Source organism: Bos javanicus, chromosome 19 (assembly GCF_032452875.1).
Source record: "Bos javanicus breed banteng chromosome 19, ARS-OSU_banteng_1.0, whole genome shotgun sequence".
In the NCBI taxonomy this organism is placed as follows: Eukaryota; Metazoa; Chordata; class Mammalia; order Artiodactyla; family Bovidae; genus Bos; species Bos javanicus.
The window spans coordinates 31803758-31821125 of NC_083886.1; the positions used below are offsets into that span (position 1 = coordinate 31803758).

A 17368-nucleotide genomic window follows, 5' to 3' on the forward strand; every position below is an offset into this window, starting at 1 on the left:
GGCACCCAGCAGTTCCCAACCTCACCCCGGGGGCTGGATGGTCCAAGTCACAAGAAGAGTAGAGTGTGCATCTTTTTTTTTTCAGAGCAATAATGAGGGCCCAAAGGGTTCTCCTCTGGTGGCTCAGATGGTAAAGAATCTACCTGCAATGCAGGAGACCCAGGTTCAATCCTTGGATCTGGAAGATCCCCTGGAGAAGGGCATAGCTACCCACTCCAGTATTCTTGCCTGGAGAATTCCATGGACAGAGGAGCCTGGCAGGCTACAGTCCATGGGGTCGCAAAGCGTCAGACACGACTGAAGAGACTTAGCAGAGGATTCTCAGACTTGAATTGCTTTATCATCATAGCCAGTAACTCCCAAAACTGTTCTCAGTCCTGCTGGGGTACTTTGGAGGACCTGGGTTTGGGCACAGGGTAGAGATGGTGAGTTTCAACCTCCTTAAGGATCTTTATGTATGTATATATGATTTTGTTTATATATTTATCTGGCAGCACTGGGTCTTGGCTGCTGCATTCAGGCTTTTTTCTCTACTTGCAGCAAGGAGGGGCTACTCTCTAGGTGCAGTGCACGGGCTTCTCACTGTGGTGACTTCTCTTGCTGTGGAGCACAGGCTCTAGGGCATGCCGCTTCAATAGTTGCGGCTCCTGGGCTCTAGAGCACAGCCTCAATAGTTGGGATGCACTGACTTAGTTGCTTCTCACCATGTGGCATCTTCCCGGATCAGGGATGGAACCCGTGTTTCCTGCATTGGCAGGTAGATTCTTACCATCTGAGCCACTAGGGGAGCCCAGAAAGCCAGTGAGTCACAACAAAAACCTGGAAAGGATACCTGTCCAGCCCCAGCTGTCCCAAGAGAAGTCTCACTGTGTTTCCTTGTCTCTGACTGGTCACTCGCCATCCCTGAGCCAGTCACTGACCGTGGCTAGAACCCAGGTCCCAGTCCCTCTGTGGGACTACAGAATGGGGTCTGACGTTTCCTGTATTAGGCTTCTGGTAAGTTTTGCATGGGCAGTCGCTCAGTGAAGAGCTGTAGGCTGGGCAGAGTTGAGGACCATCCTGCACCTGCAGCCAGGCTTAGTACCACTCACCTGTCTGCCCTCCAGGCCTCTGTTTATCTCTGCCCAGAAGACCTCCTGAGAGGTGAGGTGGAAGAAAGTCAGAGGAAACTGCATGTGGTCGTGGACACCCTGAGCTTCTTCAAGCAGCTGTTTCAGGACAGAAGGGAGAATCTCCATTCTTACTTCAGAGAGAACCAGGAGGTCCGCGAGTGGGATTTCCAGTCCTCTTTGGTCTTTGTGCGACTGGATGGCTTCCTAGGGCGACTGGGCGTGGTGCAGGTGAGTGTTCTCCTCCCGTCAGGCCCCGCTTCCTTGTAGGAGGGAGCAACCGAGGGATCCAAAAAGTAGCAGCAGTAGCAAAGAATGAAATATCATCATGTGCAGCATCATGAAGGGATCTAGAGAGTGTCATATCGAGTGAAGTAAGTCAGGCAGAGAAGGAGAAGTACCATATGATATCACTTATATGTGGAATCTAAATAAATAATACCAGTGAACTTATTTACTACACAAAAACAGACTCACAGACATAGAAAACAAACATGATTGCCAAAGGGGAAAGAGAGGTGGGGCGGGATAAGTTAGGAGTTTGGGGAGTAACAGTACACACCATTATATGTAAAATAGATAATCAGCAAGGTCCTACTGTATAGCACAAGGAACTGTACTCAATATTCTGTAATAACCTATATGGGACAAGAATCTGAAAAGTACATGTGTGTGTATAGAAGCCACCAGGACTTACCTGGTGGCTCAGTTGGTAAAGAATCTGCCTGCAATGCAGGAGACCTAGGTTTGATCCCTGGGTCAGAAAATTCCCCTGGAGAAGAGAATGGCTACCACTCCAGTATTCTTGCCTGGAGAATCCCATGGACAGAGGAAGCTGGTGGGCTACAATCCATGGGTTGCAAAGAATCAGATATGACTGAGCAGCTAAACTACCACCACCATATATGTGTGTATGTATATATATGTGTATGTAGATACGTGTATATATATATGTGTGTGTGTGTATATATATGTGTGTATATATATATGCATGTATATCTGAATCACTTAGCTGTACACCTGAAACTAACACAACATTGTAAAATAATTTTTAAAATAAAGTGTAGTATTTAAGATTTCAAAAAAAGAAAAAAATGAGGAAGAAACAAATATTTATCAAATTAATTAATTTTTAAGAATAGCTGCCTTTCAAGGTATGTGGAAATCCTATTTTATTCTCTAATGGAAATTAAGTTTTCTCTTATATGTAATTTTCATTACATTTCATGTATGGAGAATGCAGTAAGAGAATTATAGTGTATCTGCAATTCCCAGGCTATGTCATTAGGTCAGCATTTGGCCTTTTCTTTATTTCACGTCTGTCTGCCTAAAGGTAGGATGACCAAATAAAAAGTGAACAAGTGAAAAACAGCAAAGCGCAGAGTAAGAAGAGGTCCGAGACAACAGGGTGATCAGCCTCACGTTGGCTGGAAGAACCCGTGATTCAGTAACTTTCTTAGAAGAGTCATCATGTGATGGTAGTTCTACTAGAAGTTTAGGAAATTCTGATCATAGTCTCAGGAAGGAGTCTCAAGGAATCAATTGACAAATTCAGTTGGTTTTCAAATTACGCATAATCTTCTTGCTAGAGGTCTCATAGGAAATGGCCAGTGAGCTGACCTGGATGCAGCTGGCCATGCCCACAAAGCCACTACCTTGAACTTCTCCACTTTCCCACCATCAAGGTGGCTCCAAAAACTACATGACTAGCATGAGTGCTAGGTTGCTTTAGTTGTGTCTGACTCTGTAACCCTGTGCATGGATGGTAGCCCGCCAGGCTCCTCTGTCCGTGGGATTCTCCAGACAAGAATACTGGAGTGGGTTGCCATTTCCTCCTCTAGGGGATCTTCCCAACCCAGAGATCAAACCCGAGTCTCCTGTGTCTCCTGCGTTGGTATGTGGGTTGTTTACCGCTCGCACCACCGGGGAAGCCCAAGACGAGAACGAATCCCTGTACAAATGAAATACGACTTTTCCTCTTCTCCCCCGGTTGTTTAAAAGTCAATGCAAACATTAGTGTAAGGACCAAGGTAAGAAAACAAGGGCCTTTCTCTTTTGACTGTTTTCCATTTCAGGATTTAGTGTGATTACCACATGTTTGCATGCTTTGCAGCTCTGTATTCACTGATGAAACTTTGCAGGGAGAGTAGTGGGTATGACAAAACAAAATACATACTTATCCTAAAATTAATTTGGGAGATGCAGGGTCAAATTCAAGATTAGGACAATAGCCAAGGAGACTGAGAAGGAATCAGAAGCCAGGAGACTGAGAAGGAATCAGAAGCATGTTTCTATCCATGATCAGCAGAGATTTTGGGCGAAGAGAAGGGCTGTGTTGAGAGGAGGTAGTGATAATTGCATGGCAGAGACCATGCGATTATGAGGATTAGAGAAGATAAGATGGAATCTCTTCACTTCAGGCCCCAAAGCATAGTTCCAGCACTGCCATGCTCTAGGCACCATGCACCAGGCTCTGAGCTGGGGCCCCAGGGGCAGGACGGTGCCTAGGGTACAGTTTTGCCTGTAAGAAGCCCACGGACCAGAAGACATGAAGAAGGCAGAGATTGATGGAAGAGATCCAGGGATGGGAAGACAATAAAATCTTGAAGCTTCACTGAGGTGTATTAAGTGCCATGATAAAAGCAAAGTGTGTGTGTGTGTTAGTCACTTAGTCATGTCTAGCTCTTTTTGACCCCATGGACTACAGCCCACCAGGCTCCTCTGTCCATGGGATTCTCCAGGCAAGAATACTGGAGTGGGTTGCCATGCCCTTCTCCAGGGGATCTTCCTGACCCAGGAATCAAACCCAGGTCTTCTGCATGGCAAGCAGATTCTTTACCATCTGAGCCACAGGGAAGCCCAATAAAAGCAAAATTGGTGTGATATTGGGAGCAAGAAAGAGGGGTTCCTAACCCAGAGGGCCTCTGAGAAAGTGGGGAGTACAAGAGGAAATAAATTTAGAAACTGGAGTAGGAATTCTCTGGGGAAACGAAGACTGGTGAAGGTGGGAACGGAGACAGAGAAAATGTATGAGCCAGAAGGCCAGACCCTAGATCTTATGAAAGATGCACCTTAAATCCTTCTCTGGGATCACAGAGAATATAAATAATTGATGCCTAGCTTTTTCCTAAATGCTTTGTTTTGGGCACCATTTCCACTACAGCCCTTGAGGAGCAGCCTCTCTTCCCCTTCTTCTCCATTCCATCCCTCTCCTCTCCAACACCCACCTGTTCACTCTTTTAACTGGAGGTGACAGAGACTCTCTCGCTCCTTTCTGCCCCTGGCCACCGTGGGGACCAGGGCAGACAACCGCCTTCACAGTCTCCCTAGCCCCGAGGATGGTCCTCGGAGTGGAAGCCAGGGAGCAACGCTCAGCTCTGCAAGGCTGTTGGGCTGTGGCCTGGGGCCCTGCACACACGTTAATGATGTGACTTTGCATATAGACAGCTATCCTGAAGTTGGGCGCCTAATCTGCTGGGATTATTCAGTAACCACAAGCGGCCCTGGCCACTAGCCTCCCCAGAGTCATTACCCTTGCAAGAATCCACTCTCTGGTTGCTTTTTCCTTCTAAATCAATGCACAGATGCATAAAAAGCAAAAAGCAGTTGCCCCAGTTTAATTAGAAGGTGAGTTGAATGTCACCCGGTCCTGCTCCTGTTCCTCTCTTAAGTTTTCTGTCCCTGGCTCTGGTTCACTTGTCTGCTCTTAGGCCAAATGCCTCCACTTCTTTTGTCCACTCATTTTCCCTCTTCCTCCCTCTTCCCTCTTTCTTTTCTGCTGGTCTCGCTCCCCTTCTCTGTTTTCTTCTTTCTCTTGTTTAGTTTCTCTTAGCTCTGTTCACCCTGTGTTTCCCTGACTCTGCCTTTTCCTGTGGCTGTTCCTTTCCTTCGTCCGGGCATTTCTTCTTCTTTCATCTTTCATCTCCTAAACATTTGCTCAGATATGCCCCCTGGCCCCTGTCTTCCCTGTCTCTTCCCCACTCAGCTCAGTGCAGCAAGACGCAGGCTATCGATCGGCTCTGGGCATATTTCACATCGCCCTTTAGTTAACATTCTGTGTATCCCTGTGATCGATGCCTGTTTGAGATGGGGTTAATCTGTTTCTCTCCAGCAAGAATTAGCATGAACCCAGCCTTATTTATCTTGCCGTTCTGTATACTTTGTGGCCCCTAAAACATGGGCAGCTGCAATTAATAAATACATGAAGCCAAGTTAATAAAATGATTTCAGTGCGTTTCCCTCTCTGCCTGCTCACAAGAGTGAGGTTGTTTAGGGCTGGTTTTTAATCTCCATTGTTCTGTTTTCCCTTCTGATTTGCCTGGCCTTTTTTTTTCTCTTTGCTCTTTGAAACAGGAAAGTTTTATTGTGCATATGGATGTTTCTCCTCTTTTGCTATTCAGTTGCTCAGTCATGTCCGACTCTGCGACATGGACTGCATGCGGCATGCCAGGCTTCCCTGTCCTTCACCATGCCTGGAGCTTACTCAAACTCATGTCCATTGAGTCGGTGATGCCATCCAACCATCTCATCCTCTGTCGTCCCCTTCCCCTGCCTTCAATCTCTCCCAGCATCAGGGTCTTTTCCAATGAGTCAACTCTTTGCATCCGGTGGCCAAAGTATTGGAGCTTCAGCTTCAGCATCAGTGCTCTGGGCACCTGCTGAATGAAGGTGAGGGCAGGACTGCTTGGCCAGAGGTCCTGACTTGCTGAGCCATCCTGCAGGTCTGTCTGCAGAGGCATGTGGAGTAATTGCATTCTCTGCAAACCTTGTTCTCCTCCTCCCCTTCCTCCTCCTCACCATCCCCATGATGCAGCTAATCTCTTAGAGAGCCAACCCCTGGGAGGGAAAGGAAGAATAGACCAAGAAAGAATTAACATCTTTCAAGAGCCAATCTCGTGTCAGAGCTGCAGCCTTACAACCTTGGAAAGAGCTGGGTATCAGTACCTCTAACAAATGAGCACCGTTACGTGTGACACAAAAATGAACTTGCCCAGAGTCATAGGCTCAGCAAGGCTTAGCTGGGATTCATACCCCAGGGTACAGGGTTCCAAGCACTGTCTTTCCACCAAACGCAGACATCTCCCAGCAATTATAAAGATCTGTTCCCCTGCCTCCCTCCCTGCCTCCCTCTCTCCCTCCCTTTTGAGAGTCCCACATTGGTTTTGTTGTTTTCTTCTGCCCTGACACACTCTATTCTGTATTTGCACACACTATTTTTACGACATGATTTCTCGGTCTTTTTTTTCCTGAATAAGTCATTTGGGTAAAATTATAATTCCCACTCCACGAAAGGGCCTTACTAAGGAAATCCCGAAAGTATATACAGTCTTTGCAATTTAAAGGAACAGTCAGAAATCAAATGGAAAAGTCTTCCGCTGCCTCTGGATTTGTTTCCCCACCCTGCCTTCCTGCAGTGTGCTTCATTGTGTACCTGTGCACCCACACACAACACACACCATTCATACAGACACACACTGCACACACACATACACCATACTACGCATGCATACACACACACACACACCACAGTCACACATACAGACACACTGCTCATAGACACACAATACTACACATGCAGACACACTGCACATAAGCACAGCACACTACACACATACACAGCACACTCACACATGCAGACACATATTGCACTTGTGCACACAGTACTACCCACACATTACATGCACCACACACACATTGCGCATACACACCATGCACACATGCGTGCATACATACACTGTGTACACAACGCTGCGGGCAATACGTGCACGCACACACACATACAGTTTGTTGTTGTGCCATAACATTGCAGATTCTGCAGCTGCCCTGTTTGTGTTTCCACCCCCGGCCTCTCCCCTCCAACAGTGCAGTAAGTAAGCAGCTTGGGGAGAACCCCCATCTCTTTCACTATGAAATTTCTGTAAAGCTGTGATTCTCTTAAAGATGGGATGCTTTCCTGCTGAGGCTCCATGCGCAGTGATTAGCAGGCAGTTAGGTAATAAGCTGACCCAATCTACCATATTTCCCTTGCTTTTTCCACGTCTCCAGCCCCTCCGCCAGCTCCTTTCATTCGGTCTAATTGGGCCGCTTCCCTTTCAGCCAGGCCTGAGCGCTCGGTCGCGTAGGAGACCATTAGCTGCATAAGGTCGACTGCCTTCAGAAGGTAAAGAAAACAGTCTTTTTCCCAATGACCTTTTGAGATTCTCGTCTGTGAATGTCTGCTTTGTGTTTGCCCATAATGAATTCTGAAGACATTTCTTTTAAGATGCACGGCCTCTCCTGAGAACAGGCTTGCTGTTTGTGGGGCCACATCACCCCATTAAAGGTTGCACAGTTTTCAGAAGAATAGGGCCCAATCAATCCAGCCAGCTGCCCAGGACCCCTTGCTCTTTGTGGCTTCCACCTGGAAAGGAGCACCTGAGTATCAGCTACTGTGCACATCTCATAGCCACCAATCTGATCTAATGACATTGAGGTGATGCTAATTAATTACAGTGCCTACCGTTCATTGAGGGCTTCCCTGGTGGCTCAGATGGTCTGCCCACAATGCAAGAGACCCAGGTTGGATCCCTGGGTTGGGAAAATCCCTTGGAGAAGGAAATGGCAATCCACTCCCGTATTCTTGCCTAGAGAATTGCATGGACAGAGGAACCTGGCAGACTACAGTCCATGGCATCACAAAGAGTCAGACATGACTGACTACACTTCACTTTTTTTTTTTTTCCCACCATTTATTGAGGGCTTCCCAAGTGGCTCAGTAGGTAAAGAATCTGCCTGCAATACAGAAGTCACAGGGGATGCGAGTTCAGTCCCTGGGTAGGAAAGATCCCCTGGAGGAGGAAATGGCAACCCACTTCAGTATTCTTGCCTGGAGGATTCCATGGACAGAGGAGCCTAGTGGGCTACAGTCCATAGGGTCGCAAAGAGTTGGACATGACTGAAGTGACTTAGCGTGCACACACACCATTTATTGAAGTTGTACAAAGGCACTTCCCATGTAACTCTGTAACTCATCTGCAGATCAGGAAAAGGAGGATTAGAAAAATTAAGTGTCTTGCTTTAAGTCACGTAGCTGGTGAACGGTAGAACAGGGCTGTGTGAACCCAGGGATCTGTGCCCCAGCACTCCTCCCATGATGCCCTGTGTCCTACCCCTGACCTTGACATTTTCAGCCTGAATACAGTATCATGGATTTTGTGTGTTTACAACAGTGATGGATAAAAATGAATATTTTAAAAATTTAATCTAAACCTCTCATGGGTTTAAATGGCCTTTTATCTGTTTTGTGAGGACTTCTAAATAAACAATGGAAAGAGCTCACATTTAAATATTTTAAGAATCAAAGATATAGTCACCACGATTTCTGTAAGTCTGTTTCTACGATTGTGATTCAGCTTCCTGCCTGATGCAGGAATCTTCTTTATGATACCTCCGTGACATGACATCAGACTTTCAAAATCCACCCAGAGGGACTTCCCTGGCAGTCCAGTGATTAAGACTGTGATCTCCCAGTGCAGGGGGCATGGGTTCAGTCCCTGCTTGGGGAACTAAGATCCCACATGCTGCATGCTAAGTCACTTCAGCCGTGTCCAGCTCTGTGCAGCCCTATGGACTGCAGCCCTCCAGGCTCCTCTGTCCATGGGATTCTCCAGGTAAGAATACTGGAGTGGGTTGCCATTTCCTCCTCCAGGGGATCTTCCCAACCCAGGGATCGAACCCACGTCTCTTACATCTACCTGGGTTGTCAGGCAGGTTCTTTACCACTGGTACCACCTGGGAAGCCCCCATGCTTCATGGTGCAGCAGAAGAGAAAAGAGCTGTGAAATCCCCCCAGATATGGGGGGCTTAGCACCTCTCTTAGCAGCCCAGTGTATGGCTGGACCTTTCCAGGCATGAAATGATTGTGTTTCATGGAGTAGAACCACACGAAACTGCCATTTCTTGTAGGTCAATATGGTCAAAAATCAGAAATTTTGTAAGTTCAACCTACAGGTTGACCCCAAATCTTCTGCTTTGTCCTTTTCACTCACTTTCCTTAATTCTGCCCTCACCTCAGGGCCATGCAAGGTTCTGCCTCGCACTTGACCACAGCTCATCAAACGTTCAAAGGCACAGTTTTGCCTTGCTTCCTAATTCTCTGTTCTTGTCTTAATTCTCTTTATTTTATCCAATTGCTCTGAGTCCAATGTTTCTAGAGTCTCTACCACCCTGTCACCTTTCCTGGAGGTCCTGTTGCTAAGTCCAAGGTCAAAGATGATGTCTTCCTTCATTCAACAAATATTTCTTCAGCATCCAGGACTCTTCCAGGGATGGAAAATACAGTGGGATCTCTAGGGTGTTTACAACCTACTGAGAAAGGTGGATAGGAAATAAACAATATGATGTAATCCAAGATAGTATATTATAATGGCAGAGAGTGATTAAGAGTTCCGAAGAAAAGCTTATGCAGGAGAAGGGCATACAGAGTGTAGGAGAAAAGTAGGGTAAGAGTCTCTTTTATTTGGGGAAGGGGTAAGGAAAGGATTAAGACCTTGAACTGAACCCTAAATAAATGTATTGCCCATCATGTGTTTGTTAAGCAACATAAATATCCATTGTTTCTAGTGACCAGAGTTTCTCCAAAAATAGAATGATTATGTAAGTATTCTTTGGGGGCTTGCCTGGTCTCTCAGTGGTAAAGAACCTGCTTGCCTGCAGGAGATGCAGGTTTGAACCCTGGGTCTGGAAGATCCCCTCAAAAAGGAATTGGCAACCCACTCCAGTATTCTTGCCTGGGAAATCTCATGGACAGAGGAGATTGGCGGGCTACAGTCCATGGTGTCACAGAAGAGTCAGACATGACTTAGTGACTAAACAACAGTATCTATGATTTACCTGTTAGATTGAAAATGAAGCAGCTTTCAGTGACCACCCAGGACTGTGCTTCAAGAATTCTTGAGAAATAAAATATAACAAAATTATCATTTAGTTTTCTGACATAATCAAACACATTGAAATGCATCTGTCTTTTAAAATGGTTAGAAGGTACCTCCTAAAAATTGAAATTAGCATCCACAAACTTATGAAAAATGGGTACCCACATGACATTCCACAGCACAAACACAGTACATTTCTTCTATCAGAATGACTCAAATTACTACTAAAGTCCATTTCATTTGAATCAAGGTGATTGCTATTTCCTCCCTGCATACAAAGTCAAATATGTGTTTAAATAAAGCCTACCCCCTTTCCCCATCTTTGGCAGGATCTCCTGGTTTGGGTATACATCTTCCTTCAGTTGGCTGTTTCTTCCTCCTCCCTTCTCCCAGTTCAGTCCCGGCTCATCAGTTCAGTTCAGTCCAGTCACTCAGTTGTGCCCAACTCTTTGCGACCCCATGGACTGTAGCATGCCAGGCCTCCCTGTCCATCACTGGAGTCTACCAAAACTCATATCCATTGAATCGGTGATGCCATCCAACCATCTTATCCTCTGTCATCCCCTTCTCCTCCTGCCTTCAGTCTTTCCCAGCATCAGAGTCTTTTCATATGAATCAGTTCTTTATCAGGTGACCAAAGTATTGGAGCTTCAGCATCAGTCCTTCCAATGAACATTCAGGACTGATTTCCTTTAAGATGGACTGGTTGGATCTCCTTGAAGTCCAAGGGACTCTCAGGAGTCTTCTCCAACACTACATTTCAAAAGCATCAATTCTTCAGTGCTCAGCTTTCTTTTTAGTCCTACTCTCACATCCATACATGACTACTGGAAAAACCATAGCTTTGACTAGATGGACCTTTGTTGTCAAAGTAATGTCTCTACTTTTTAATATGCTGTCTAGGTTGGTCATAGCTTTTCTTCCAAGGAGCAAGCCTCTTTTAATTTCATGGCTGCAGTCACCATCTGCAGTGATTTTGGAGCCTCCCAAAATAAAGTCTGTCACTGTTTCCATTGTTTCCCTATTTATTTGCCATGAAGTGATGGGACCAGATGCCATGATCTTAGGTTTCTGAATGTTGAGTTTTAAGCCAAATTTTTCACTCTCCTCTTTCACTTTCATCAAGAGGCCCTTTAGTTCTTCGCTTTCTGCCATTAAGTTTGGTATCATCTGCATATCTGAGTTTATTGCCTTTTGTCTGGCAATCTTGATTCCAGCTTGTGCTTCATCCAGCCCAGCGTTTCTCATGATGTACTCAGCCTAGCTGAGCAAAAAGGGGACTTAGACAGCTGTCTATGGCTGTAAGGATGGGTACCCACTTGAAAATGCAGGAAAAGTCAACCACTTCTTAAAATTTCCCAGTGCCTCTGTCTCTGCTGCTGGGCTTGGTGTCTTGGTGAGAAGCAAGAGATGGGCTGCCCTCTTCTATCCTGATGGGTTAGCCCAGAGCAATGGCCAGTGATATGGGCATTCCCTGGAATGACATCAGGACCTGCTGGGTTTCCAGTCTTGGGACACCTTTCCCTCTTCTTGCCGTTTAAATCTCCTCAGGGTGGAGGACTGCCTCCCAGGGATCCCTGTCACATGTTTGCCAAAATGACACGAAGGTACCCCAGTCTCCCTCTTTGCTACTGAAGAGCTAAGCACACAGACTGGAAGGTACAGCAGGAAGCATGCCTTGATTTAGAGACTTTGTGATTTTCAGTGGGTAGTTGTGATAGATCAGTTAGATGCAGAGTTAGATGTGTTCTGAAGGCTCCTATCCTATCAGAAGTGAAGCGTCCTCTATGGACTCAAGCAGCATCACCGCCCCCGCCCCTCCACCAGGGCTCTAGGTTGTATTGTCACCTGTCACTTGATCCAGAGCCCTGCTGGGAACTGCCAAGTCAATGGTGACGGTAACACATACTCACTGCCTATTTACTGGGTGCCATCCTGAGCCTACACTGACTTGATTCACTCTCACTGTTGTTATCCCAATACAAAGATGTCAGGTCATCACCCACCAACACCCAGCCGGCCACAGGGTCTACAGTCCCAGGTACGCTCAGCAAGGGGACCCCGCAGATGTCTTTTCTTGGCAGAAGTCGTTGCTGAGAATGTTGGCGCCACCTCTGAGCTTGTCCTCAGGACTACTCAGAGGATCCACTTTCCTGTCAGTTCCTTCCAAGACAGCTGTCATTCTGGAACCACACAACATGGTCCATTTAAAATTGGTTTCTTAAATGGGAATAAAGCCACCGGCCATGTAAATAGTGTTATTATTGTATTTTATTATTTATGAGAGAACACAGAAAGAGGTTGAAGCATGAATTTGGTTTTTGTGTGCGAGTAAATTTTATTTATTGGAATTTTCTCTTTGTTATCGCATGTCACCAAGAGTTATTTATATCAGCCCAATCTAATAAAAAGGTTACAAAACTAACCAAGCTTCACATTTTCCTAAGCAACCGCCACCCCCATATAATTTCCAGCCCTTCCTGGACCAGTTTGCGCATCATCCACTGTTGTTGTCATCCTCGTTATCTTAATTCCATTGCAAATTGTCTTCACAGGATCTTCTGAAGACAACTTCGGATTTCCACAAACTGGAAAAGCTTGAGTTCAGTGGTATCAGAGGAAGTGCCTTGAGCCAGCAGGCCCAGCAGATGTACACCGAATTTCAAGAGATGTGCAGGGTCTTCTCAGACTCTTCCTACGACTGCTTGGATCTCCAGAGTGTGGTAGGGCTTGGAAGGGCTACCTTGCAAGCTTTGTCTCTTTTTCTCAGATGCCTGCAGCCTCTATCCTGGGTATTTACTTGCATTTCCCCTGTGCGTTTTCTTTGGCTCTGTGGTCCCCATGGTTTTATTGGCAGAGACCACAATTAATTATCTTTTGTGTCAGGAGAGAAGTCAGGGGAGGGAGTTTTCCAACTGCTGACTTCTTCGGAGTGAAGATACCCAGGGTTTCAGAGATGCTGAGATGGAGATGGGGTGATGGTGGAGGCTGCAGCCACTCTGCAGCTCCCAAAGCTTTAAGCTTTGAGCAGCACCTGCTGTGTGAAGGCCAGGCACACCCAGGCAGAATTTCATTAGTGGCCCGCAGAGGGGTAAGTGACGCAGTAGCCCAGTTTTCTGATCAGACTCTAGTTCCCTAGAGAGACCTCAGGATGAGGCAAGGGCCAACATTGCATTTTCCAGGATCAGGACACGGGAGTCCACATCCCACCTGTAGTGCAGGAGAGCTGAGACCAGTGAGTGCAAGACTGCAGGAACCAAAAAAAGCAAAAGGGTCGGTACAGAAACAGGGAATGGAGTTCCCGGGAAGGGAATGGCTGGATTACTGGAAAAGGAATTTTAGAGCATTTGAGGGAAAAGGAAAAAGCAATTAAACATCTGCTCTGAGCACCCTCCACTGTCTGCGTTCGTGCTCAGTCATCACTTGTGTCTGACTGTGGTCCCGTGCACTGTAGCCCACGAGGTTCCTCTGTCCTTGGAATTCTCCAGGCAAGAATAGTGGAGTGGGTTGCCGTTTTCTCCTCCAGTGGACCTTCCTGACCAAGGACGGAACCCGCATCTCCTGCATTGGCAGGTGGATTCTTTACCACTGAACCACCTGGGAGCCCCCTTCCATTGTCTAGGGGGATCTTAGCTGGCCAAACCCAGGAAATGGAACTTTCTAAAAGTTCCATTAGTTTAAAGTAGAAAAAAAGTTGGCTTACAAAGCAGGATCTATACTGTATGTTTTCTACCATGTGATAAAACAATACAAAACAAAATCCTGTACATAGAGAAGTGTGCTCCAGTGTTAGTATGGTTGGGTTTGGGAAGTAGAGAAATACTACTGTGTTTTCCTACTTTTCTTTATCTTTTCATAAAAGTATGCATAGCTATTGTAAAGCAATAATAGATAATAATTTCACAAATTAGAGATGTTTCTCTGAAAATCAATGTTCTCTGAAAATTGCTACATTTGAAGAAAGAGCATGCTCTGTGTTGCTGAATAAAATACAGTTAATTGGGACAGGCTTATACTAAAAAAAAAAAAAATTCTTTGTTGATCTGAAATTTAAATTTAACGGGCGTCCTGTAATTTTATTTGCTAAATTTGGCAACCGTGGGGACAATGGCTAGCTGCTGTCTTAAGCAATTAAGTGTAGTTAGAAGAAATAGTGTATAGTTGTTAAATTAGCTTACTTTTCTCCTAATAGCCATATCAATTTGTTTACACTGAAAAGAACAGGATTTTCACTTGAGGGAGGAAGGGAAGTCGGGGGTAGTGATGAAGTAGCCCCATTGTTGGGGCTGTTGCTGCCAAGGTGGCTTTCAGGGTGGCCTGAGCTGGTGCCGCAGGTGAGAGAGAAGGGGCTGCAGGAGCTGGAAGTGGGGACACAGAAGAGAGGGACAGGGGGCCAGCCTCACCTCCGACTCTTTACCATTTTGCCTCGAGTGACTCAGACAGTAATGAATCCACCTGCAATGCAGGAGATGTGGGTTCGATTGATCCCTGGGTCAGGAAGATCCCCTGGAGAAGGGAATGGCTAACCCACTCTGGTATTCTTTCCTGGAGAATTCCATGAACAGAGGAGCCTGGAAGACTACAGTCCATGGGGGTCACAAAGGGTCGGACACAACTGAGTGACTAGCACATGCTAATACTAGAGAATCTAGGAGAAAAATGCTTAAATAATAGGGCAGCTATTAAATATCCCTATTTAATAGGGATAAACACTGAGGCACACCATAGTGAACTATAGAAAATCAAAATATATCCTTGGTGTGACAGATTAATAGGAAAAAGCATTCCGGGATTGTCCTTCAGAAAATCATGTTTTCTTATGTCCATTTGCTGTCTCTTCAGGAATTTGAAAATGACATCTCTGACTTTAATCAGAGAGTAGAAGACCTTGACAGGAGGCTGGGGACTGTCTTTATTCAGGCCTTCGATGACGCCCCTGGCTTGGAGCATGCCTTCAAGGTTTGTACGGGAGAGGGAAATACCCCCTCCTTCCCCACCAGTGCTGCACTCTCCCTGCCCTCTCAGACAGGGATAAGCATACACTTCCAGCTGTTTTGTTCCTGCAGAGAGGAATTGTTGCTGTTGGTCTAGTAGAAGCAGTACTGTGTGTGTCCTAGGGCGAGGGAGCCTGGAGCCTGCAAAACTGGTCTTCTCAAGTTGACGGCTCAGGCTTTTCTGCAAACTTGATGATATAAAAATACCTGGTAATTTAATTTCTTCTTGATTGCTGTCTTTGGGCCTTACCTATAACCTGGGTGCCTATTAAAAGTGAAGAAGCCTGCTGTGGTCACCAGGGCTGTTTTGACGGTTGCTATCAGGTCAATTCAGGCTGGAGCAAACCACTGAAGCATGAGTAACTAGAATAAGATGATGTGGACCCTTGCCCTGTGTTGCCCAGATCAGATGGTGTAGGAATGTGCAGGAAGAAGTTCAGGATGATGAGTAGATAAATGACTACAGAAATGAGCAGTCTAGGTCCTGAGACCTGAAAGCTTAGGGAGACAGAGCAGGGTTTCCATAAACTATGAAGAAACTTACTCTGTAAAGCCTGAAGGATTAGAACAAGGACTAATCAGGTTACAAGGAGGCAGAGTTTGGCTCAAAAGAAGAAACAGATCTCTGCTAATGCTATTTAAAGATGGAATAAACTTCCTTGAGAGGTAGTTAAGTTTTCAGGTGCTGAACATGTCCAAACATAGACTGGATAACTGATGGGACAGTCATCAGATCAGATCAGATCAGTCGCTCAGTTGTGTCCGACTCTTTGCGACCCCATGAATCGCAGCACGCCAGGCCTCCCTGTCCATCACCAACTCCCGGAGTTCACTGAGACTCACATCCATCGAGTCAGTGATGCCATCCAGCCATCTCATCCTCTGTCGTCCCCTTCTCCTCCTGCCCCCAATCCCTCCCAGCATCAGAGTCTTTTCCAATGAGTCAACTCTTCATCATAGAAGAGACTTAAACCCAAGATAGTGAGTCCATGAGGTTCTAGAACACTGGATACATGTATATTTAATTCACTCAAGAATATACATATGTATTACATACCTGCTCTCCATAACTCACATAGGAAGCATTTTAGATAATTTCAAGAGAGGGCTTATATGAAATAATAATAATAATATTTGCCATTATGTCATAATCATTACTCCCATGGACTTCCCATTTAGTGTTAGTGGTAAAGAACCCGCCTGCCAATGCAGGAGATGTAAGAGACACAGGTTCAATCCCTGGGTCAGGAAGATACCTTGGAGGAGGGCATGACAACCCATTCCAACATTCTTGCCTGGAGAATCCCATGGACGGAGGAGCCTGGTGGGCTATGGTCCATAGGGTCGCAGAGAGTTACACACGACTGAAGTGACTTAGCGCCAATTGGGCTAATTAGGTTGTTACCACTCAGGTAACTGGTGATTATGGAACCCCATTTCTACCTTGAGGATGTCCAGCTCCATCTCTTTGGTAAATCCCTGTGCGTCACGAATTTCAAGATGTCTTCAAGGGTCTCACATATACTCTCAAGTTGCTCTGTCTTTGACATCATCTTTGTCTACAGTCTGCCTTAAAAATGTCCTCTGCCCAGGAAGGTGCTTTCGGGATCTTATTATTGCTGTCCTGATGATCCCCACCATGACAGCATTTCTATTTATGCCAAGGGCATGTTTCTCTGGGTTCCCAAAACTCCAGTCCTTGCCCATCGTGATGGAGCAAGATTCTGGGCAGAAACAGAGAAAAGCCTTTCCAACTTTGCATACCCTTTACTACCAGGTCCTGAAGCAGCATTGCTCACACCCTGAGTCTCAAAGGACTCTCACAGAAGCAGACCCTTTTTCTTTGGGCTCTGACTCCTCTTCTCAACAAACTCCCCGCCCAGCCTATGGACCTTGTAGGAGAACTGTAGCCATTCAGTCCCTTCTGCCTGCTTGGTTTTTCTCTTTGGAGTCATCTCACCAACAAGAAACCAAAGCCCTTCCTTCCTCCTTTAGTCCAGACAAGAGCTCCTGTGTTCATAGCTTCATGCAAAGAAGTGTGTTTTCGGGTTGTGTAGGGACTGAGAGATCCCCTGAGTCCAGATACCCCGTTACTGCTGTAAGGCCATCTGACCACTAGGTGTGCCTCAGTGGATGTGACCTGAAGCAGTATGTCAGGGTCAGAGAACCCGAGCTGGACGGTGCAGGCTGGCTGCAGTGGTCCCTCAGCCCACCCCTCCCAACAGGATGTTTGAGCCAGAACTCGGTGAAAACTGCTTGCTTATGCCTCCATGGAGGGATAGCTCTTTTCTGCTGTCTCCTGGGATTTGGGTGATTTGGGGTTGGAAAACAGGGTGGTCCTAGAAGTCATGTA

The 17368-nt window shown here is 46.1% G+C and overlaps 1 protein-coding gene across 3 annotated transcripts in view; it reads left to right on the top strand.

Moving 5' to 3' along the window:
• Nucleotides 1-17368, top strand: part of DNAH9 (dynein axonemal heavy chain 9) — a 285157-nt gene that overhangs the window by 18199 nt on the left and 249590 nt on the right. For all 3 annotated transcript variants that reach the window (XM_061391097.1, XM_061391100.1, XM_061391098.1), the window contains exons 6-8: nt 1107-1340; nt 12577-12744; nt 14864-14980. In XM_061391097.1, coding sequence (XP_061247081.1) covers nt 1107-1340; nt 12577-12744; nt 14864-14980 — 519 coding nt within the window. The remainder of the gene's footprint in view (nt 1-1106; nt 1341-12576; nt 12745-14863; nt 14981-17368) is intronic.